Genomic DNA, 24,404 nt, shown 5'->3' on the forward strand with positions numbered 1-24,404 from the left:
TTTGTCGACTAAATTGCTCACAGTCTCTGCCTCCCAAGATATCAAATATTAACACTGATCAGCTATAAAGGAACTAGCCAAATCTGTCCATCTCATAAGTGAGTCTTTTTCTACATTTTAAAGTACTCAACAAGAAACTGGTGTTCATATTCCTGTATAGCCCATTGTTACGGCATAGTTGTAAATCCTTCCATGTCATATAGATTCACATGACTGTGTGTTATATTTCAACACATTTTTGAAATTACTTGATTTGATCTACCTTCTTTCAGCTGACCTACTGAAGTTCAGGATTGCTAGCATGGCTAGCTGCTCTCAGAGTTCAACACTTCTGTACAAATGACTGATAACACAGTGACTGGTGTTAAATTCCAGACAGATTAAACGAAGTTCATCCCCCCAGATCTGAAACTTCTTCATGCTCACTTTTTAACATCACATAACAAGTCTTGACTCCTTATAATACTGTTCTGCTTTTTGTTCCCTGTCTTAAGGGATTTTTCGTCCTTCTAGTTCTCATGGGAAATTGTGTTAAAATTCAAGAACCTGACCTTAGGTTGCGTTGAATATTCCCATTGACTTCAGGCCATAAAAAAGGAAAACTGTGGAGAAGAGTTATATTCTGTCAGAAAGAATATGGCTCCAAATGCTGGAATCACCCTGACAGCTCTATTTCAGAAGTTAGCCAAGGAGAAAAAAGGGGCCAGGCATCTTGAAAATTACATACACAAACCTCACACACATGTATACACATACAAAGCATGAAGGAGAATAGAGGAGAGAACCTGGAAAGAAACCCTGCCAATTTATCAAGTGGCAGATGAATTATCCCCAAGAGTTTCATAGAAGCAGCAGACACCCCGTTTTAAGGTGACATTTTATTTCAATCTCAGCTGCAGCATAATCTAGGATCCATCTGTTTCCCCCATTCCCCCTCCCTTCCCCTCACAGTCCCCCTGCTCCCTTCCCAACTCACATGCCGATATAACCCAAAGGAATCACTTCACCTCCAGTACCACAGTTTCACAGGCCCTACTGGGTAGGTAAGAATTGCAGGAAGAGAGATGTGATCAATGACAAAAAACCCCAAAAACAAAACAAAAACAAAACAAAACAAAAAAAAAAAAAAACAAAAAACCAAAAAAAAAGGAAGCAACACATTTATTTCAATGAGCTTTCATCCCAGGCAAAGCTTAGAAACTGCATACTTTTCTGATAATTTTGGGTGTGTTTAAGAGTATTTCAACATTCTCCCCACCAATAATATTTTAGGGAAAACTAGTGACCAGTGACTGGATCTACATGAGCTGTCTAGCTCTTGCCATTGTTTCCACTCAATATCCACTATTTATTTTTCCTGTATGATGGACCTGCTTCAAGTCTTCAGGTTATTACACTACGCAAAAAGTAAGTCTTAAAAAAAAGAAGAAAAAAGAAAAAAGCACTGGAATTTTCCAAGGTTTGGTCTTCCTTAATACCAGAAGCACGTTTCATCTCAGAGTTTAGCAAGAGGACTTCTTTGTGCCATTTCATTATTGGTTTAAGCTAACCTAAGTATGGAGGCATGCCCACTCTCTCCACCCTCTCCTCCCTCCTTGCCTCAGACCTAGGTAAATACTCTTCTATGTTTCATCACCAGTTTTCATGCTGCCACACAGTCAGCTAGATTAAAAACCCCCAAACGGTTCACCGGACATCTGAGCTACACACTCATTTTCAGCCAGCTCCTGATATGGCTGACCGTGCAGCCGTGAGCATCCTTACCCCCCACAGGAAGGCAGCAGAAAGATGCAGCTGGAGGAGGGAGGAAAGGAGAACAACACCACCACTTGCAGCAGCAGCATGGATTTAAATTTGCTGAAGCTGACTGCAAAACCACACCTTTGTTACGCTAGGAACAAAAACTCTCAAATGAATCAAACCGTACGAAAGAGCAGACCTGGACACTTGATTCTGAGTGTTGGAGGAAGACAAACAAATACAGAGATTCTCCTGAATCAGAAACACCAGATGGCACAGAAGCATATTTGAGTATGTTTCCAAAGCAGAACTATCAATAACACCCAGCACCTGGATGCTGTGCCATACTAACTTAGCACAAGCAGCGCTAGTAATTATGGGAGTGTATCCCTTAATTTGTGTGTGATAACATGTGCACCTCTACAAATTTCTTCCCATCAGGTTAAAGGAGAATTTTTCTGGCCTTTTTGGGTGTGCATGGAGAACACTTTGGGAAGCTGCTGGAGGATATACAGTATTTCATATGTGTTATAGCCCAAATTTCAGCAATAGTGATTCCATGAGATCGATTGCATTAACACTGCTAGTTTATACCTTTTGATGGCTCCAGTTTACCATGCTCAAATGTTTGTGTTGGAGTGTTACAAAACTGCTTTTATTAAAATATGAATAACTTTTGCAGCACAGTCAAAGCTAAGAGATGCCTTTATACCACCTAAGACAGGAAAAAGGCTGGGGAAGCAGGGCAAACACATGCCTACAAACCCAGCCTGATTTTGTTGCTTTAAATTGTGCCAGTGGGCTAATTTGCTTCTGGGGTAGGAGGAAAGTAGTTAACTGCCCTTGTGCAATCTCACTCCCCAAGAACACCTCAGTCTCATGCAAAGCTATCCAGAGAAACTGAAATGCTGCAAAAATATTTCCATTTTTAATAGTTGACAACAGTAACATTAAGTATTCGAGTTGTATTTCTATGATACTTCAGAAGATCTTATCTTGGAACACTTGTGTCTGCTGACTAATTACATAACTATTGTTCATTTTGTGTTCTTATTACCCTAAGAGTGTGTTCACAAAGTTAGTCCTTTATCTGTGACGCACATCTGAAAGAGAAAAACAAAAAGGCACAGAAGCCTGGGGATTTGATTTTTTTCTTCCAAGATATTTAATTGCTATTACAGCCAGAAACATGTAATACATCAGAATATAATCTTCTTTTTTGAGAGAAAAACTTGGGTTAACCACCAGCACAGATTCCATGTGATAGCAAGCAGTCTCAGGAGTCTTAAAAAGCAGAAGATGGCAGGCTAGACTTTCACTAGTTATTTGTAATTCCTTTTATAAATTTTGGGCACAGAATCAAACTTTAACATTCTACATAGAAAGACAGAATCTTTCTGAAAGATCTTTTACAAATCAGCAAGACTGGAAATAATTTGATAGAAGACTTAGTGTGTACGCTTTTTCAGCCATTTCACTAGAAACTCATTTTGGCTTTCTCTGAGGTAGAGATAAACCACAGCTAAGAGACAGTTATTAAATCTTCTTTATACTTTCTGTATGAAATGTATTAAACTACAAAAATACTATATTCAAATAGGGTTAAGGGTCTGACTTAAACCCACAAAGACATGGAAATTCAGAAATATTGTGTCTCCATACCCTTTACTCTTCTCAGTGTAGCTAGGCATTGTAGCAAAATTACTTGGGCTCAGATTCCTTAAAATTTTTCTTTATGGTACATCTCTCCTTAAAGGTACTTTCTACTTCAAGGTTCTTTCAGTCTGCATCGTCTCCATGGGCCCAGGTTAAATTCTGCCCTGGACAGTTTGGGGTTTTTATGATTTCCTTTATTTCCTTTTTTTTTTTTTTTTTTTTTTGATGCTTACAGAAACAAAAGTGACAAAAATAAACCAGAAAGTACATTATTGTTAGTCTCAGCAACTGACTATATTTATTTTTTAACACACATAACTGACAAATTCCATGATAATGAGAGACAGGCAGGCAGACGTAGGACAAGCATAACTCTCAGCATGTGTAAACACATGCTTTAGCTCTCTCCCCCCCCGTAGAGTTCTACCTATACACATTTCAATACTTATGACTTATTTCTCCAGTGAGCTAAAAAGGAACCTTGGAGTTGATATCGAACTAAGATTTTGTCCCACATGATGGCACGGGACCTTCTTTCACGGTCAACTTTTTCCCCCTTGTCCTGAACATAGCAGCAACCAGTGGAGGCCACACTTTATTCAAAAGAAAGACACTTGCAAACCATTCTTCCAGAGGGGCTCTTAGCTTTGAAACCACCTCCTACCCTGGGGTACAGCAGTTTGGGCCAGCTGACCTCTTGGGCAAATTGCAAATTGTGCCTTCTCAAGATAGCTTCAAAGCAGGGAAATTCCGCTGTGGGGAGAGGGAAGGTTATCTTAGGAGGATGGGTATTTTTTCTACGTTCTACAACTGTGAGCAAGTCTGAGTTTCTCCTTATTCTATTTCTAGTTATTCTTTGGTTTTACTTAATTACTGTCAGTGCATTACACAGGCAACTGTCTCCATGCAGCTCTTATAAATCCATATGCATTCAACAAATTGCTAAAAGCTTGATAATTTCAAATGTGACTTGGGGCTTCCCCTCCACATGCTTCATAGCATCTGATTAACATGCGTGTTCAACTCTGCTGTACTTACACATGCTACTGAAGCATCTGTTTTTAAAGATGAACAATCAATACTGACTATTCATTCCCTTCAACTGGTACTCCTGAAAAACGGAAAAAAAAAACCAAACCAAAAACCAAAACCCAAAACAACAGAACAAGGACCATTCCAATAAAAAAAAACCATTGTGGTTACACTAAGGCAGATGATTTGGAGGACACCCACAAACATTAATCTTTGTAGGTGATAAAAAGTAAAACACACAAAATCCTCAAACAAATAATCCTCAACAAATTAGTATAAGACTTGAAAATAACACCACTGATATATTTTTATCTTCAGATACCATAGAACAGGACACAGGATTTCAGGAATTAATAGGAATGAAGATATTCCTTAAATAGTAATATTAAGCATGTCTCTATAATAGACAATCTCTGTTAAAAGAACAAGACATGCAGAAAGTAGTAGCCTTGATCCAGAAAAAGTATTTCTGCCTCATACAGCATAGAGAACAGACATTCAGGAATAGCTCATCCATGAGAAATGGTGATCTGCTACTGCTGCCAAGGTCAGTCAGACCTATTGTGACATGTTCTGTAAATGCTGACTCTATCACTTACAGTTTTCCAAGGACTTGTTTAACACCTAGAGATTTTTTATTTTTATTGTGGAACAAAGCTATGACATGAAACTGTCAAACTAGAAAGCCCAAAAAAGGATGACAGAGAGTTTTTATTAGATTTGAGGTTGACAGCTCCACTGAGAAAAGAACCATGTAGTTAGAAGAAAGGTGGTCTGAAATTCCTGGAGATCCAGTAGGAAAATGCTGAAATCTCAGCGAAGAAGGAAATTCTGTTTTCAAGCCAGCAGTCTGACAATTTATCATACCCCTTAAAAACTGATGGCGGATAACATGTTGGATGATGTATCTGTATCAGTCTATCGGGTGTGAATGAGACAGGATTCATCTGCTACAACAGGAAGCTGTAGTGAAGTCCCAACGTTCTGCACTTCAAATGACCTCTGTGCCCCTTGTGTGGTGCATTTCTGATGGTAACCATAAGTTCATAGGGAAGCAGATTAAATTCAAGCACACCTTTTTGCTTTTTACTTTCTCTAGTTTTATTATAAAAAATAATTATATAAAAAAAAGGTAAGCTGTAATACCTTCAGGCCTAAAAATAATTTTTTACTCTGTGAGCTCTGCTATATTTATATGTACTCAGAGAGAACGGAGTTTGGATCTCTCTTTCTATTAGCATCTATAATTCTGGGCTTGAAGTACTAATTAAAAGCACATAAAAGAAGGTACATGGACTACTTTTTCACATAATGGGGTGGGAGTCTCCTGTTGAAAGACCCACCTTGCTTGGAGCTTTAAGAAACATCCAAGGTATTGCTTCACAGAGCCCTTGTGAATATAAAGGACAATGAAAACTGTTCTCTAGCAAAAGACATCTGAGGCAGATGAGACAGCACAGCATAGAAAAAAGAGGTTTTAACTAAGCCTGTAAAGATCTCATGCCAGGAGAGCTCATGCAGGGGCAATTCAGCTCTGTTTGGGAGTTTTATCAAAAAGGAGAATGATGACTTCATTGTTCTGAACTGAAAACTGATTAATCATCTGCTTGGCATCTGCCTTGGCAGATAAGAATTCCCTTTTCAATGCTATGGAAAAACTGGTGATACAGACTAGTCCTCATATTGTCACCTGTCTCTGCTTGCAACCAGTCCTCTCTTCTCTCTTTCCTTTTTCCTGACTATTCAGCTGACACATAAAATGTCTGCAAATATATATAGGTATTTTTAATGGTATCAAACATTTGTACAGATTTGTTCTCAAGACATCTGCATATGATGCAGTCCCTAGATAACATTTGAATAACTTCTATGGATCCCCACTTTTTGGAGGAAAAACCAAAATACCTTTAGATAGGCTTTTTAATTTGCAAAATAGACTGCTGAAAACACAATTTTCCTTAAAAAAACTTGTTTCTGAAACCCCTCAGTACAGTTCTCCAGTACACTTCAGAAAAAAATAGCATGAAACCAAAAATTCCTGATCCCTTGTACTTTCTAGATGTTTCATGATTGATTTAACAAGATAAGTGGAAGAGTGGAAAATTGGCAACCTTAACACTTGGGTATATCTTGCAATTGAGAACTAGCATACACCATACTGAGATGTATTTTTGAGCCTTCTTGCATACCATGTGGACAGAGTATCTCATATAAAATCACTTTGTAAGACAGGAAATACAGGAAGAGGAAAAAAGGAACTTCATGTTTCCCTTTGTTTCTCTGACCATGAGAAATAGCTTGATTCCAAAGCCCAGTGAAATATTTTCTTTCAAGATTGGCCTACCTTTTGTATGTCTGCAAGGCCACATTAAATTTGGTAACTTGAACCAGATGGCAGTGTCTTTGCAGCATATGGAAACAGATCAAAGCTGCAAATATGCAAGGTGAATTCTACATTTTTATATTTTTTTCATGGTTATTTAAGACCTTGATTCTGTGAGATGTTGTGTGCTTAATTCCTACTGTAGGCAATGGCAGATGAGTGTGTAAGAACCTTTCGTGAGATGTAAAACACAGTTCAGGTTCAGCCTATGTGTTTATTCCTCCTCTATCTGTTAAATTGTCTGCGTATCATTTGTTTAGAATGAGAAGACATGGCAATACTCAGGTTTTCTCTTTCCCTTGTTAGAAAGGGAAGTCAGGGGCTTTCCTTAACTACTTAGAAGTGAACTTTACTTCCTTATAGAGATAAGAGCAATTTATTTCCATGCAAGTGTGATAATTTGGTGCCAGTCATTTTTACATTTAACAAACTAAACAAGACAGGAGCAGTGGCTAAAATAATAAAATAGCCGCCTCTTTCATTACATGTTTGACAACACTTGATTTGGCACACTATTAGGTAGCATTACAAACTGTTCAAATACTCTGAAACATATATCACCACTACTAAGCTTTGATACCATATTGCAATTTTTTCTGTTTAAATACACTGATTCATGCCTACTTGTGAGTACACACTCAGAATAACAACAACACTTTAAATAAAACTATTTCTTAAAAGGATTTGAGTTCATTCTGATGACAAGACCAGATTAATTACTTTGGTTTAAATATTACGTAATCTTAAAATCATTAACTTTTGCATCTTCCCAGACCCAAGTGTCATACCCAGTTTAATAACATAAAACATAAAACAGGATAGCCACACAAAAGGGACAGACCCTTCATCCTATTATTATTTAATTAACTACTCTCTAGAAATTGATGAACATTGAGCTTTGTTCTGAAAGGTAAATAGTCCCCTGAGTCAGCAAGTAAAGCAAAATTTTCAGCAGGAGGGATTTTCTCAGCAAAACCTCATCACTCCCCTTTTAGGTTATCTTGCCCTCGTGGCTCCCAAAGTACAGTCCACAAAACAGGAAGCAAAATTACTTTCCCATACAGCTGTTTTTAAATTTGTAAGGGAATTTTTTTCTTTAAATAAGAGCCAACCTCATGAGAAGGACCTTGTGGTGCCTATGTATAAAAATAATAAGCCATCATTACGGTCTCACATTTCTTTCTACTTGGGAAAATCAGGAAATCTTCTCTTCGTAATAGATGATCAGACATCTTTGTCTGGAGATCCCAAATAAAACTGGGTATAGACATGTGAGATTAAAACAAAAAGATGTTGGGCTAGATTCTTTTTTAAACTAAGATATTTTCACTTCTTTTTGGCTGAGAACATGATTTACGCCCACTTGATGGCCCTCCAATATACTAGATGGAGTAGCTGGGTGAGACATTAAGGCAGACAAGAAAATTACCTCTGTCATCTTGGACATGCTTGTTTCTTTTAATTCTGACAGTCTGACCATTGCAGACCTTCCATGAGAACATGCAAATGGCTCTACTGGTATAGACTGTCTGCCCTGCCAGTACTCTGCCTCCAGCTATGGCTCTAGGCGTGACAGCGTGAACAGAGGGCAAGTGTGTGCAATACTTCCCTCCACCCTCTACCCCTGTGTCTCTACCAACAGCTATTTTCAGCTCAAAGGAGTTGCTGATCCATTTTTCGTTTGTCTGTCTAATGACCTCCTTAAGTCTCCAGTCTGCTATGCAAACTTCTGGCATCCACAATGCTGTTTGGCAAGGAATGTCATATGAGTTCTCCATTGCATGGAGAATATTCATACTACGGCGTCTCACTCCAGCAGACAGCATTTTAAAAAATAACAACTTTTTTAGTATCAGCAGATACAGATCATGTTTCTCGAGACATTTGTTCCTATATATGTATGAGAAAAGCAATGACACTCATATGCTGGTACAGGAACCTCTATCAAGACTATTTTGGAGACATTCACTTGAATGTTGAATGGCTTTAAAAACCCACTGTCCTTCTGAACAAATGTTCCTTTTAAGCTTCTAAAACCTGATTCATGCTTTTTACTCTGTTGCAACTTTTTCTAGAAAATGCACTTACATGAACTTAACTGGCCGAGTTTGATATACTGTTGAATTATCCTGGAAAGGGCCTCTGCTTTCTCAGTTCATAGAGGGAAAGCCTACAATAGTGTTAACATTTTCAGTTCCAGTCTGCACTAATGCATTATTCTGAAAACCCCAGAGGAAACATCCCTTACAAAACAAAAGAACACTTAAGGGATTAATATATATATATAGCTTTTTTATTTTTACAAACTGTTCAGATAACTGCCACAAATCTCAGGGTTTTTTTACCATTTTGATGATTAAATCATCTCTGTAAGTAGCAGCAAAAATTTTATGACCTCCCAGGGCCTGCATCATTAAGTACTGAAAATAACTTGAAGTGCTGTGCAAAGCAAATGGTATAGTTGTAAACTCCTGCAGACTCCTAGGAACTTGAAGTCTTCCTTAAGGCACTAGTCAGTAATATTTCATATAAACATAAAGCCAAATCTCTATTGTCATTGAACGTTATAGTCATTCTGGTATTGACATCTTTGGCTTGCATTGGCATCACTGTACCTGCATACACTTGTATGCACCCGCATACTCTGGTTGCCCAGACCAGCTCTTCTAGAATCAGTGTATCTCTACCACCTTTCTCCACAACAGGCTGAAAACTAATCCGTGGTCCATGAATAGCAAGTTTCTCAACAGCAGCTTTTCAATACAGAGCTTGCAATCTGTCTCCCATTCACTTTGTCAAATTATGGTCCACATATCAGCCATTTGCAGCAGTGATATATCTGTCAAGCGTCAAGCACATTTCTTGCAAAAGAAAGTCTTTTTTAGGATTCTTTAACTTTCAAAATGTCTAATCCCAAACATGCAAAATAATGAGTCAGACGCCAAAAAATCATGAGATTTAAAAAAAATAAAAAAGTTAATGTCTTTTCCTGTGGTTTTTGGAGCTTTTTCTGGGTCATGTTTTCAAGCTTTTCTCCAAAGCCATGGGGCTTTCAAATACCGTTAAAAAGAAACCAGCTGATATCCTCTTGTAATTACGTATTTAAGGAAAACATTTATTGCCATCCGAGTTAAATTGTGTTGAACTGACAACCAAAAATCTTCAGAGATATTTTTGATCAAATAATTCTGAAAAAGGAATATTGCTTCAAACCTGTTTTCTCTAGAGTTTCATTTACATTACTTACGTATTTTTTCCAGATAATTAAGCTTTACTGAAAGCAGGTTGTTGGACATGGAGGAAAGTCATGATTTTATCTTGAAGGACTCTTTACAATATCAAATTATCTCAGGTACAGGTTGTAGATGCTCACAAAAAACAATGATTTCTTCACCTGAAATTCATTATTTCCTCCTCCTTAAATACTGAGTCCCCCTGAAATCTTTACTCTGTTGTAGGGTTTTGGGTGGGGGTTTTTTTTCAGTGACAAGAAGACAGTTTTTTGTTACAATGTGCATTACAGATCTTCCTAAAAGTTCTTCAGATTCCAATTGTTTTGTGAAGGAAATGTTCACAAGTATTTGATAAATGTAACCATTCCTGCTAATTGTCATCACCTCAGCTGATTTGTGTGGCACTCACTAATTTGTTTTTATTTAAAGAGGAAAAGGCATTCCTTTCTTTTCATAATACAGTTCCTCTGGAGGGCATTATCTAAGCTCAGTATAGTGTCCTTCCTGTATCCTTTGTCTTCCATCCCTTCTGTCCTGATTAAAACTACCAGAGACTCAGCAGGAAACCCAGTGGGAACCCTCATGGTGTCTTGAAGTCACCCTTTCTTTCACTGTTTTGCTTTGTTAAATCCTGTTTTCCTCGTCAAACCCTCTCTCAAGTCCCACTGGATTCCCAACTTGCCTTTGTCAGGACCCTTGTTTGCAGCTAATTGTGCTCCTCTTCATTTTCCCTACCCCTTTCCCTTTCCCTTCTTTCCTCCCCTCTGGGTTTGCCCATCTCAAGTTTCCCTCCTCCAGGCTGCTGTAAGGAAGACTGCGCTTGGTGTCGGCACTGCCCACACCACGGCCAGGCCCAGGCGCTAGGAGCTAACAGGCAGACCTCAGCTGATGAGGTATTTCATGGGTGCTCCCTAGTTTCTGAGGCACGCACATGGATCACACTTTATTTCTGCCGCCACAAACTCTGGGCAACGGTTTCCACTCTGCTGGGAGAGAAGACGAAGGGCTCACCGAACCCACCGGGCCCCGCTTGCAGCTCGACCCTGGCCCGCCTCACAGGCCTGCCGGGGGAGCTGGGGCAGGGGCCGCTGCCCCGGCCTTCGCAAAAAGTTGTGGCGATGGGCGGGGTGGGTGGAGACGGCCCGGGGGCAGTCACGGAGGCACCGCAAGGGACCTGGCCGCGGCCACACCGGGCAGCGGGCAGCCTGTGGTCGGCCCGTCCTGGAGGCCAGGGCCCGGGGCCGAACCCCTGGCTCCCGTGCCACCACTGCCATCCCGCCCCCGCCTCCCCTCGGCCCCCGGGCCGGGCCCAGGCAGCCGCGGCGGCAGGCCGCCGAGGGGATGCCATAGTAACCGGCGGGGGGCCGGGCGGTGCCGGGGGCCGGGCGGGAGAGGGCGGGGCCGGCAGCGGGATGGCGGGCGCGGCAGCGCCCCCTCTCAGCGACTCCCAGCCCCGTCCCCGGCGGCCGCAAATGGCTCTTCCCTCGCCGGCCCCTTTGTGTGAGGCACACTCGGAGCAGCGACTCCGCCGGCGGAGCGCGCCGTGTCCCCTGCCGCCGCCCGCCGAGCCGTGCCGAGCCGAGCCGAGCCCAGCCGAGGCGAGAGAGCCGGGCGGCGCGGGGCGGCCATTCCAGCGCGGGCGGGCTGCCTCGCCGCTGCCCCCGGGGGTGCGCGGGGGCCCCGGCTGCCGCCGCCGCCTCCCCCCCCGGCCCCGCTCCTCACGGCGGAGGGCAACCAAAATACACCGCCACCAAGCCCGACCAAATAACTAATAACAATATCAGCAATAATAATAATAATAATAATAATAATAATAATAAAGAACGGGAACAGAACAGTGGGAGCGAGCGAGAGGGAGGGAGGGAGAAGCGAACCAACTCCGAGACTCCCATAAAGAGAGGCACACACGGAGCTAGCGCCCCGGTGCCGATGCGTGGGGGAAACAATAAGTACTCGAAGTTACCTGCCCTGCCGTAGAAGAAGGAGGGTTTGTTGATTCTCTCGCAGACATCTGCAGACCGGTGCTTTTTTGGAAGAGATTTTTTTTTTTTTTTCCTCTCTCTCCTCTCTCTCTTTACAAACCACAAACGGATGTGAGGCAGGGAAGGTGTTTCTTTGACTACTGAAGTCAGGCACCTCTTTTTTTATTCTTCTTAGTCTTGTTGTGTGTGTGTCCCCCCCACCCCTCACACACACACACACACACACATACACACACACACTCTCACACACACACCCCTTTTTGCACCAACATTAACGACCAAAGGAAAAGGAGTTTGCTTGATGTTTTAGTGAAATGGACGTAAGGTTTTATTCACCACCTCCTCAGCCTGCAGCCGCTCCTGATACGCCTTGTTTGGGACCTTCCCCCTGCCTGGACCCCTACTATTGCAACAAGGTGACTCGTGTTTTGTGTCGTCCGAGGTGTTTTATCTGTGCTGTCGATTGTGCTGTTGTCGCGGCGCGTTGCATGAGCGGGAGCTGCGCTTTGGCGAGCCGCGCACCCCGTTGACCGGCGAGGCAGAGGGCAGCGGCGTTTGCCGGGCGTTGGGGTTTGGGGAGCGCAGTGCCGCCCGCCGCGGAGAGGGGCCGCCGGGACACGCACCGGCCCCCCTGCAGGCACCCCAAATTAAAACCCCGGAGTAGTCTGGGGGCGGGCGGCTGGAGCGCGGGGGGTGGTGGTGGGTGGGGGAGGCATTTTCCACAACATCTTCCCTTTCGGAGAAACAGCGGGAGCAGGGATGTTGATGCGGTGGACTTGAATTTCCAGGGCTGCTGTTAATGAGAAAGATCGCGCCCGCCACAAACCGGCAGAAACTCTGCCCCGCCGCGTACCCTGCAGTTCATGTGTCAAAGCGGTACTTGGCGGTGCCGGGAGCACGTTTGTGTGTGTGTGTGTGTGTGTGTGTGTGCATCTGTATATACACACAAACACGCATACACGCGCCTCGCTCTATACGCACAACAACGATGTGTAAGGGTGACAAGTCGGTTCAGAACACTGGCTTGAGTTTGTCCCGGCTGTGCAACTGCCTTCCCCATTTCTCTGTGACTTGATTAAACAGCTGCAAATAGGGTCAGTACCCGAGGCGAGCCAAGTCTGAGGTGCCCGAGCCCCGGGGAAGGAGGGACTGCAGAGGAGGCTCCCGCTAGCCCAGATCCTGGGTTTGTTTACGAGAGTTTGGCGCTGCGATCCCGGAGCACTTTGCATTACTTTTGCTGCCGAGGAAGGGGGCTGGGGCTCCTGCATTGTTACTGCCTCGGTGGCCTGAGCCAGCTGGTGCTTTATGCTTGAGCTGCACTTTCTCTGCTGTTACGGAATGGGCTTTGCACATGAATAAAACGCTGGCCGCAGGAAAAAATCAGGAAGTGCGAGCAACCCAGGGCACTTCTTCAGCGCTCCCCTGCCAGGGGAGAAAGCCGGGAGCGAGCGCGTCCCGCAAGACGCGTTTAAACCTGGGCGCTCGGGGGGTTGTTTAGAAACCTGCCACGGAAGTGCGGGGCCAGCTGCGGCGGATGTTTTCGCAGCGCCAACTCCGCCGTGCGCAGCGCGCGGGGCTGCCCGCCGGTGCGGGGGGCGGCGGCTGGCCCGGGGGACAGCGGGGGGACAGCGGGGGGGACAGCGGGCCGGGGGCACCGCACCGCCACGCACCGCCCCGCACCCCGCCGCGGACAGCCTGGCTCCGCGCTCGGCCATTGTCGTGAGGGTCTCACGTGTCAGTCAGAGGGATGTTCAGGGCCGGCTCTTTCATCCCGGGCAGCTGCCTCGGCTCAGAAATAAGCAGCGACAGAGCGTGTGCCTCTGCTCAAGCGCGGGGGCTGCGGCGGCGGGGTGAAGCCCTCTCAGTTTCCAGGAAAGATTTCCCACATGGTCTCATCTACCAATCACAGCAGAAAGGACCAAATTCATCCTGGCTGCATTTCACATATACTCAATGGAGTTATAGAATTCAGGGATAAATCTGGCCCTTTGTGGTGGATGCCTAAGGACATTTCAGGAGGGATCCCAGAGGTATGACTGTTAGCGGAGCTTTGACTGTATTTTGCAGCATCTGGCGAACCTGCCCTATAGATGGGAAGTTTGTGCCGGGAGTGAACTTTGTTGAGCGGGAAGAGTCCAGATGCGTAGGAGCCTCTGTGTGTGCATTCATTTTTCCTAAGGGCTCTGAGTAGTCGTGAGGCTACTGCTACCTTTGGTCGGTGGCTTGCCGTTATTTTCTCTGTTGTCTGTTTTCATAAGTTGTAACTAGAAAGTGTCACCAAGTGAGAAGCTTGGGCTGATATTAATGGCATAAGCACATAAGTGTCTGAAGACCCGTTTGGCAATGAAACAGGACAAAGGTTATTAAACCTATCAGTGATTTAAAGCTTCAAAAAGAAGGTAATGACTTGAATACACATTTCACTCATCATTCTTGAGATAGTGGGCCAGATTTAATTTAAAAGTTAAATGCTTTGGAAAATCAGGAATTACTTAAATATTAAATCATTTTCCAGTTAAGTTCCTTAAATCATTTTTGGTGGGTTGCACTGCAAATCGAATAAATTAATTTAGAAAGTAATTTTCAGAATTTCCTTACTAGCTGGTTAAAGCTTCTTTTAAGTCATGCCATGTATGAGGGAGCAAACTGTTCTTTTTAAATGCAAATGAGACCCTCATTCTGTAGACAAGTTGCAACTCTTCTGTTTCACTTTGCCTGAACTGATAATGTGCTTAAAAGTGCACAGTCATGAGACATATGTTTTATGCTTGGAAAAGACTTACCAGGAATGTTTCAATATGAGATACAGAGTATAGGAGGAATGTCTTTTTTCAGGTGTCTTTGAAACTGACCACTGATGACATGAAATAGACAGGACTAGGTTTGCCAGGCCCCTTGGAGGTGTACATTTACTGAACATTTCGTTTTTCACCCCCTTCACTCTCTCGCTTTGCCCAGAATGATTAACATTGCTGTGAAAACTTACCCGACTTGTTCTAAACATGTCGTCATGCTACAGTGCTGCTCTGTCACTCACTTTCATGCTGTGTGTATTTAGGGAGTTTGAAGGGCGGGAGGCCTGCAGAATTTTGTGTTCAGTAAGTTTGGTTGAGTGTTTGCTCTTGATCTCTCCCAGGAAGGAAGATGATGGCTGGAGTGTGGTGGATCTGTGTTCTGTGATGGATCCGTGTTCAGGATTGGAATGGTCATCTTGATTAGGTCTTTACCTGCAAAACTCCTTCAGAACTGGATCTCATTTCTCATAAAGCTAGTTTAAACTCACTTTGGACACTGACTAGTGGATTTGGCCCTTGTTTTCATACCTGGGTTTTGGACTGGGTATTTTTGGGGTTTTGTTGAGGTTTTGTTTTGTTTGTTTTTTGACAAATGTGCAGACTTTGGTTCTTTACATTTTAAGTCTGCTCGAGAATGAATTCCACAAATACTTATGCTTTTAAGTTTTCTAATTGTTCCGTTAGCCCTATTTTTTTTCCTGATCAGATGATTGTTTATAGCATATGAGTGAGTTCCTGGGGACGTGCATGGGAGGTATTGACAGTGCATTTTTCTTTAGTCAAAGGAAAATGCACAAATGTAGATTCAAACAGTTGCCTCTTATCTTACAATTTTCAGTTGGCAGGCTTTGTTTCAGAAGACGGCTTAGATCTTTATTTTATAAACCTAAAATAGCATTCTAAGCATCTTAGTCTAATATTTCTCTCTGCTGTGAAAGCTCATTATACTCCGCATATATTGTTATGCAGGCTTTTCCTTGTTTCTCTTGCACTACCCATGGAGAGAGAAAAGTGAAAGAACAATGCAAACAATGTTGGTTATGACAACTGTGTGAGGTATCTCTTATACAAACAGACAGAATGGACAGTATGCTGTGGTATATAGGTCAGCCTTTGAAATAACATAGTGGAGCTCTTACGCTGGACAGACAGATTTAGAGTTGGGGTTGTACTCTTTGCCTTTTGAAACTTGAAGCATAATTGCATTTCTAACATTTACAGGCTAATACGAGTACTCTGTTCAGTTGAAGTTTATTTTAAGAAACATCATGTTCCTTGATTGAGTTGAATGGTACAAAAGAAATAACTTTGATAATCCGAGAGTCTTAATTTGATAGAAGAATATGGTCAGGGTTTTCAGGCTGCTCAAAGAAGTCGGATGATAAGTTGAAATGTTTATGTAGAGAGCAATAAATAATATACTTGTGGCTTTCTGTATTGAAGTGTCACCTCCAGAGACCATTTCAATCAGCACTGTAAAAAGGACTGGTATATTTTCATACTTGAAACTTTACAGTGTTTTCAGATATCTGCTCACATAAAGCGCAGTTATGCAATTATAGTTTGACACAGCTAATGACAGGGATGCTGACCCCTGCCAACAGTAGGGAGAAAATAATGGTCTTTACTGCTCCCAATGGTTAGCCTTGCAGAATTATGTACTAGATTCTTCTGTGATTTGCTACCTGGTTCAAAAATACAGGAGCCTACAACTCATCTTTCTTTTATTCACTGGTAGTTGTCAGTGCAGTGGAAAAATACAGCCAGACAGCAGAGGTAGAATGATAGGCTGTAGTTGTTTTTAAAAAGAGGAATAAAGAGGAAAAAGATAGGGAGAGGGAAGCCAAACCGTTCAAAATGAAAAAAACGGAGTGACATTGGGTGGAAGTGGATAAGGAGATATAATACTGTGTTTTGTAAGCAGGTAACAATCCCGCTTGTAATCAGAATTCCACGGAGCAAAAGTGCATATATTTATACACAGCATTTAGAATAATTTATTGTGTAAAGTTAGCCCCACCATAGAGACTGCTCTAAGTAAATTGCTCCATGGCTGTTTATGAAGTATACGTTATTTCCAGTGGCTTGCTTCTATGCAGTCTCTATCTGAAATTCAGAATTGTGGCAAGCCAGCGCTCTGAAGGACAGCTCTACAGCTGAAATGCTCTGTTAGTGTTTTGACAGCATTTTAGATTATGCTTATCTAATAGATCACTATTTGTTTATTCTGGGCATATTCTTCTTTTTCCCTTAGTTAACTACCTTGTCCCGTACTGCATTAGAATCATACTTTAAATTTGTTTCTGCCTCTTAAAGGAAAGATTAAAGAGTCACATTAGTGTTGACTGTTTATTTTTATGTATTAAGTGTTTTAGTTAGTTTCAAAAAACCCAAACAAACAAAAAAACCAACAAAACGAAAAAAAACACATAGGAAGAAGGGGAATGGACTTTTCTTCCCTGGGTTACTAGATCTTAGAATGTAGTCTCAGAGTTGTGGGCAAGCCTCAAGTGTGCTCCTTAAATTCCAGTGTTTCAGAAAAGAAGTGGTCCCAATTTTAATGGAATACAGAAAACAATTTATATATGTGTTTTTGAGAAATCTTTCTCAAAGATGTCTATAAACCAAGGCATTTGCAGTCAGTAATTCTTTTTTTAATTTCTGCCAAACATCAGTACCTTGAGAGAAATTATGTTTTATTCTCTTACTGGAAAGATGTATTTCATCTCCAGGGCATTACCCTCAGCCAGCCTGTCATGAGGTTTTCTGAAAAAAGTGAAAACTGTAAACTATTAAGAATGCTGAATTATCTAAACTCTACAGTGCATACAGTTCCTTTGGTGTTTACATTAAACCAAAGAGCAGCGGGAGCTGCATTTAAGGGCTTAAGGCGTTGATAGCATGGAGGACAGATAGTCCCAGCTCCCATTGAATTCACTGTGTGCTGGGGACAATCACACTTTACCAGGAAGAACTGAGCCCCCTCCTGTCCTCAGATTCCCATCTTAGCAGGACTTTCTCATCTTCCTAACACTTACAGAAGCGTTGGAAAAAGGACTATGTTTAAAACTTGATGTTATGTTAAGCAGAGAAATGTCCTAATCACAGCAAGATTTAGATCAAAATTCTTGGATATTTAAGTCCTGTACTGTTGGCAGATATAACAAAGCTTAGATGATGGAAGTGAAAAGCTTCCTTTGACTGCTCTCTCACCATGGCTCAAGAGTGACCTGAAAGCACTGCTTCCTGTGGTGAGGGGGTAGTGCCTGGATCATGCAGACCCTGGCTTCTGGAACTGACAGCGGTGACAATTAGTGGCAGCTTTGTTTATCTTTCTGAAGTGGGCACATATTCTGTGGATGTCTAGCATGGGCTGCATACATTAAAGTACTTATTTTAAATATAGCTTAACTGGATTGAAATGTTTTGTTGTTGCAGTTGGACTAGGTGATCTTTGTAGGTCCCTTCCAACTGCAATATTCTATTCTATTCTATTCTATTCTATTCTATTCTATTCTATTCTATTCTATTCTATTCTATTCTATTCTATTCTATTCTATTCTATTCTATTCTATTCTATTCTATTCTATTCTATTCTATTCTGTTCTGTTCTGTTCTATTCTATTCTATTCTTACTGTTTTAGGTGTGCAACCAGTTACTGATTTTCTGCCCAAGGAGTGATTTCTCATTAAAAATGCAGTTGTGAACTGCTCCAAATCATGGTTTATAGCAGAAGGACCAAATGACTGTTAATTATACCACCACTTCCAGAACACTTTCAGAGATGAAATTCGCATCAACCTGAATGAGATTTTCTTGGTTATAACGTTTTTCCCTACAGCATTCAGTTGGAAAATGGCAACATTGCATTATTCTATGGTTAGAGACCAATTATGTAGCATTAGCAGCAGCAACAAACGTTGCCCTTCCACAGTAGCAAGCACACAGAAGAAAACCTTGTCTCCCCTTCCACTGGAATATCTGCATTTTATGTCCGTCTGTTGTGATCATTTTAGGTGAGCAAGCCAGGGCATCAAATAAAATGTTTAAGTTTTGACTTAGATCTTCAAAGTTAAAATTGTTTTTCAGCAGAGATCTTGTTGCAACCGACATTTGTAATGTCTGCGGTTTTCTTTTGCTTCTTATGTTTGCAATAAGTAGTTTATTTTTAGCATTTGAATTTCATATGGGTCTACTAATATTTATATCTTATCTTTCAATTGCACATATGCTAACACTGTTCCTGAACTGTTCATTTAGTATTTCTTACTGGGCTGCTATTTGATTTGTTATAGACCCTTGTAGTATGGTTTCCTCCCAAGAAACACGCAGCTTTCTAAGTTGCAAAACATACTTGAATTACATGAGCATCTGACAAATCCAGGTTAGTGGAAATGTCAGAATGTTTTAGCATTCACATTCTTGACTGTTAAACTGCTCTCTACCAATCAAAAGTGGCACGAGTGACTTTTTTTCAAATGTACTGCTGGCTAAGCATGGAAATTGAGCTGCTGTGGTAGTACTTTTGTCTCCTGCTATTGTTGTTGATGATTATATGGTCTTAAAGGTTAAATGGAAGTTACTGTAGCTGGTGTGTATTTTTGTTATATTAAGAAAGCCTGCAGTGAACTCCAGTTACCTATTCTATATGCAAGAAGAAATCAGAACTCTGAAATACAACAACGATAAACTGTACTTAGGGAAATGGGTCAGTAAAGAAAGTGTGAAGTCTGCAATGTGAAGCAAAAGATTTATCCAGATGGTTCCTGCCAAAAGAGTGAGAAGATTATGTATGCATATAAATTCCTATTGTATCAGTGCTACACTATATGTATATACACACACATAGGTTGCTGCTTCATTATATGTTACTCACTTTGAAGAAAGCGAACTTACTCTGGGAATCTGTCATTTCTATCCTGTATTATAAGAAGCTGGCTTCTAAGTCATATTCTGGTTGCAGTTGCCACAAGTGCGTAGGTTTGTGTTCATGAATAAGAGAAAACATTTGTTTCTTATATGATCATTGTATTTGCATCAGCCTGAAATAATAATAGTAAAGGGAAAAATAGTGGTGAAAAGGGATGCTAACCTTTCAAAAAAGTATAATTTATCATTTGGCAGACACAGTTGTGAACATTAGTCATAGAAACCTGCAGATAGTAGAGGCTTAATATCAAAGCTAATGGTTTATTTTATGTTAATGACTTTCTTCTAGGGCATAAAAGACTGCTCATAATGGACTCTCAGTGCTGTGTTCAGTTGTGAAGGCTAATGGGATAATCTTACCCAAAATTAAGCTTTTTGAAGTAAATCATGGTGTTATTTTTTCAAGTTAACTCTTGAAAATGTATCAGTAAACTGATTTTTTAAGAACTGCTTGTAATCTTTATAGGAAATACAAGGCAAGTTGTTTTTTTCTCCATTAGCAGTTTTCTTAATTGTGTTGGAAATGTCTGTTTATATTTTTTTACAGTTCTGAAGAATAATATTCATGATGTGGAAGTCATTCACTTCAGTGGTTTTATCATAGTGCAGTAAGTTTTTGTGAGGCACAGTTGTTTTGCAGGGTGAACAAAGGAAAAGAATTACATTTTTAGTGACCAAGCCAGTAATACACTAAACAGTAGTAAAACTCTTAGTTTTGCATTGGGAAGTTTTAAAAATCATGTTTACAATTAGTTATAACCAACATTATATTTCAATATGAGATAATTTGCCTACTAAAGTTCACATAATGTGCTAATCATGTCTAGTGGTTAATAAAGGCCTCCTATCTCACTCCCCTGATGGCTATAAAAGGCTATTATGTTCATGGCAGCAGTTCAGGTACAGCTGCTGTGTGTTAATAATGCATCATTGTCCCACTAATAAACACAGCAAAGGTCAGCAACCCTGAGCACCTAAAACACCTATTCTCTTTCCAAAATATTTATTAACACCTTAATGGCATATCTATTCATTTTGGTTAAGATTATGTCAGTTAATGACCCTTATGGAATCCCGTGTGTTCAGGTTTTGCAACCTACATGCTGTTGCACTCATCTTTCCTCCCAAACATTTCTTTTTCATCACAACTGTGTGTTGTTTCTTTAACATTAGCATTACATGGTCACTTTATGATTGACTTACTTTGTTACTTGGTTTGGCAGTTTTCATTTTTTCCTCAGCTAATGTAAGATTACATTTAAAGCTGGAGTTTTGTTAGACACTTTATACATGTGGTAAAAAACTATGTGATTGTGTAACACGCATTCACACATGCACACACGCACGCACAGAGATGCATGTATATGTGTATGTATATATGAGCACTACTTCCTCTAGGTTCCATACATTTTTATACTATGACTTATGTTTTCCTTTTTAGCATAGATTGCAGTATTCATAAAGGTTTCTTAAAATGCATTTTCTACAGACAAAGAACGTACTCACATGGGATTTCCATTTTGCCAGGGAAACATGCAAATCAATAGGCCAGCACTTATCTGCATTAAAATTAGGTGTACTGTAATTTATGGGTGCAGTGATATTGTATTTGTCTTGCATAGTCTCAGATATTGTTTAAGGTAGCCTGGCTATGTGTCCTTAGAGAAAAGCAAAAGTGTTAATTGAACAAAACCTCATTTTCTCATCTTGTAGTATTGCCTTTTGTTTTCTGTTACTCATTTTGAAAACCTGATGGGTTTTTTTGTGCTGTTTGATTTACAAACAAATGTTCAGAGGGCAGAAAAATACCACTACAGTTCCATCAAGAGAAATGAAAAAGCTTAACTAGCTGAGGGATTTCTATTTGGTGTAGCACATAGCTTCAATGACACATTTGTCATGCTTTAAATATATAATACATACAATAAAATATGTACAGGCACAGTTGTGATATATGTAGTGTCTGGCTCCATTGCTATTGTTTGTAGTCTCTACGGTTGTCATACGTTGTTCTTTGCACATCATACCCTTACAGCAGAATTTGACACAATTTCTAGCTTTCAGTCCTGCACCATTTTCATTGCACAATATACATGAGTTTGACAGGGTGTGTTGAGGACAACTCTGGCAAGCAATTGATATTTTGAAGTGGCAAGCGTTTCAGCAGCTGCCTGCTTGTGAAAAAGGAATGATAAGATATACTGTATTGTTAGTTTCAGGCAAAGCATTAAGGTTTAAGCTCTGTAAAAATGTACACATTATTCGTCAGTGGTGAAGCAAGCCTTTTATGTTTTTTAGAGCTTAGCTCTCTGGCTGATGTGAACTAGAATGACATTGGTTTAATGGTCAGCAAATGAATAGGAGTACTTTGAATTTGAACCGCTGCCAATTTTGCACCAACAAAGAGACTGACAAAAGAAAGATTTTATGTGAAAGCAAAGCACAAGCAATGTTTGGGGAGGTGGGGAGAGAGGTAGAGGAACCCAACAGAAATATTCTCCAACACAGCCTTGTAATGATACTAAAATTGTTAAAACACATCCATTTTACATGGCTCATCGGCTACAAACCTAAGCTGTTTCATCTAATGTTCTTTAAAACCTGTTGTATACACATAGTCTTTCAGAATATATTCATATGGAATTTACAGTGTGTTTTTCTAAATACCACACTGTGCCCTGAAGGCCTGTTGGCAGAACATCAGAGTTGTCCACTGCTGGAGTTCCCAAGTCTCTCTCTATCTGGTAGTGGGAAATTGTAGTTTAATCAGTTATGGCACTTTCAGTGTGTAACATTCATTAGTAAGGCAATTTGTCATGACTGTTAATAGTCAGGATGCATCTGCTCTCTCTTCAGTTACGGAGTGTGATAAGCAAGAGGGCAAATATTTCAATATTTAATAATATTAGCATGTTTGAAAGCTGTAGTTCAAGGTTAGCGCTCAAAACACAAACAGCAGATTAATAATGTCCTATTTATTTTTTACTGGTTTTACCTTTACAGATTTGACTTTAAAGTACCCTAATGCTCCTATGAGTTGTGTATTGTCTAACTGGGTATTAGAAGTAAACATTAGCATCTTCAGTGTTTACCGAAGACTTCTCCTCTATTGTCATAAATTCAAACTCAGGATATTTTCAGAGAGTTGCAAATTCTTATAATTGAGCCACATCATTTTCCAGTGTGTCAGTAACAAATGCTCACAGTATCATTTTTGGCAGTAGCAGGCCTTTTACTGTGTTAGTTTTGTGGCTGGGCAGCATATAATGTTATAGATGTGTGGTGCCTACCAAATAGACAACATGCAATTAGAATAATGTTCTTGCTAAAAACTGGCTTGTAATCATTGCACATTGTTCTAGATGTGAACGGTTAAGTTGTTTCCTACAGTCAAAGAAAGGTTAGAGAGTTTTTTTTTTTATGTATCTGATAACCCTCATGTATTACATAATACGATAGCTTCATACACAAAAGCTTTGTGATACATTTTAATTTTTAATGAAAAGCTCCCCCAATTTTAACATAACCATTTCTTTAGAAACTGAGCCCAATCTTAGTAAAATCCGTTTTTGCTAGTAACAAAAGCTGTTACTGTTTAAGTTCCTGTTCAGCAGTTAGTTGGTACGCTTCACTGGATGTTGTCAAAAAGGCTTTTCTCTTGATTGACAACCCTGTAGGAATGTGAATGGAGATTTTAATTGCATATCATGTGTGCATATCAGAGTGAGTGGATTCACTGACTCTGCTTAGCTCCATATCTCTACAGGTCAGCCATGCCAAAACACTTCTTTTTTTTAATAAGCAATTGATATATTTTCCAAAGAGAGAGGGAGAGGGCATGCAACTGGAGAATTGACTAAAAACCAAAAGGTTCATGTGAATTTCAGAAGAATAATGTGTGCAATAAGTTTTCAGAATGTTTTAACACAATTAAAGAGGTATTTTGATGATGTAAATTCATTTCAAGTCTAAGTTGGCCAAAGGCTACCAGAATATATTTTCCTCCTGGCATTTGCTAGCAGAAGTGTATTTATCTTTTTTTACTGTTTTTTCCAAGAGTATATTGAACAAAATCAGTAAAAAAAAAAAACGTAAAGGAAGTGGAAAAATTTACTGAGGCAGACTGCCCTTGTGTCTTGTACCTTTATAGAAGACATGGGGAAATGGTGGGGGTTTCTTTGTATGTGTAGGAGATAGTGGGCTTTCTTATTCATACTGGATTTTACCCACACTCTTTGGGCAACACTGTTCCTTTAGGGGGAGATTTACCTAGATAAGGACTATCAGGGACCTAAGTTTTAAGTCTGATAATGAAACTGAGTTTTGCTATCAACTGTAGTGCAACTTAAATAATAAATTTATTAAGAACAGTAAATGGTACATCACTGCAAAATGACACTGATAAAGAGACCTCAACTTTTTCCGTAGCCAAGAACATTACAGGTGAAACTGACAAAGCCAAAGATTCATTATTATAAATAGTAATTAGATTCTGATGTCTCAAATTAGATTCCAGGTTTCATTTTACATCAGAAGCCACAACATTGACTGTATTATTTTTTAAAGCTCATAAAGCATCAGCAACTGGAAGCACAGCTACAACACAGTTGTGGGGAACTTTTAGCTGACTTAGTGTTTTGTGCCTGTACAGGG

At 40.6% G+C, this 24,404-nt stretch overlaps 1 protein-coding gene and 1 long non-coding RNA gene across 4 annotated transcripts in view; one reads left to right on the forward strand and one right to left on the reverse strand.

The window, feature by feature from the left end:
• The window catches only part of LOC129735639 (uncharacterized), a 45,919-nt gene extending 33,776 nt beyond the window's left edge, over positions 1–12,143 (reverse strand). The window contains exon 1 of the long non-coding RNA XR_008731409.1: positions 12,008–12,143. This is a non-coding gene — a long non-coding RNA (uncharacterized LOC129735639). The remainder of the gene's footprint in view (positions 1–12,007) is intronic.
• TOX (thymocyte selection associated high mobility group box) overlaps positions 12,018–24,404 on the forward strand; it is a 225,191-nt gene continuing 212,804 nt past the window's right edge. The window contains exon 1 of one of the 3 annotated variants that reach the window (XM_005443215.4): positions 12,018–12,442. In XM_005443215.4, the coding sequence (XP_005443272.1) occupies positions 12,341–12,442 (102 nt within the window). In that variant the 5' untranslated portion in view covers positions 12,018–12,340. Of the gene's footprint in view, positions 12,443–13,817; positions 14,057–24,404 lie in introns of those variants that run through there. The other 2 variants (XM_055705182.1, XM_027811164.2) reach the window with 2 other exon arrangements.

Source organism: Falco cherrug, chromosome 3 (genome assembly GCF_023634085.1).
Source record: "Falco cherrug isolate bFalChe1 chromosome 3, bFalChe1.pri, whole genome shotgun sequence".
In the NCBI taxonomy this organism is placed as follows: Eukaryota; Metazoa; Chordata; class Aves; order Falconiformes; family Falconidae; genus Falco; species Falco cherrug.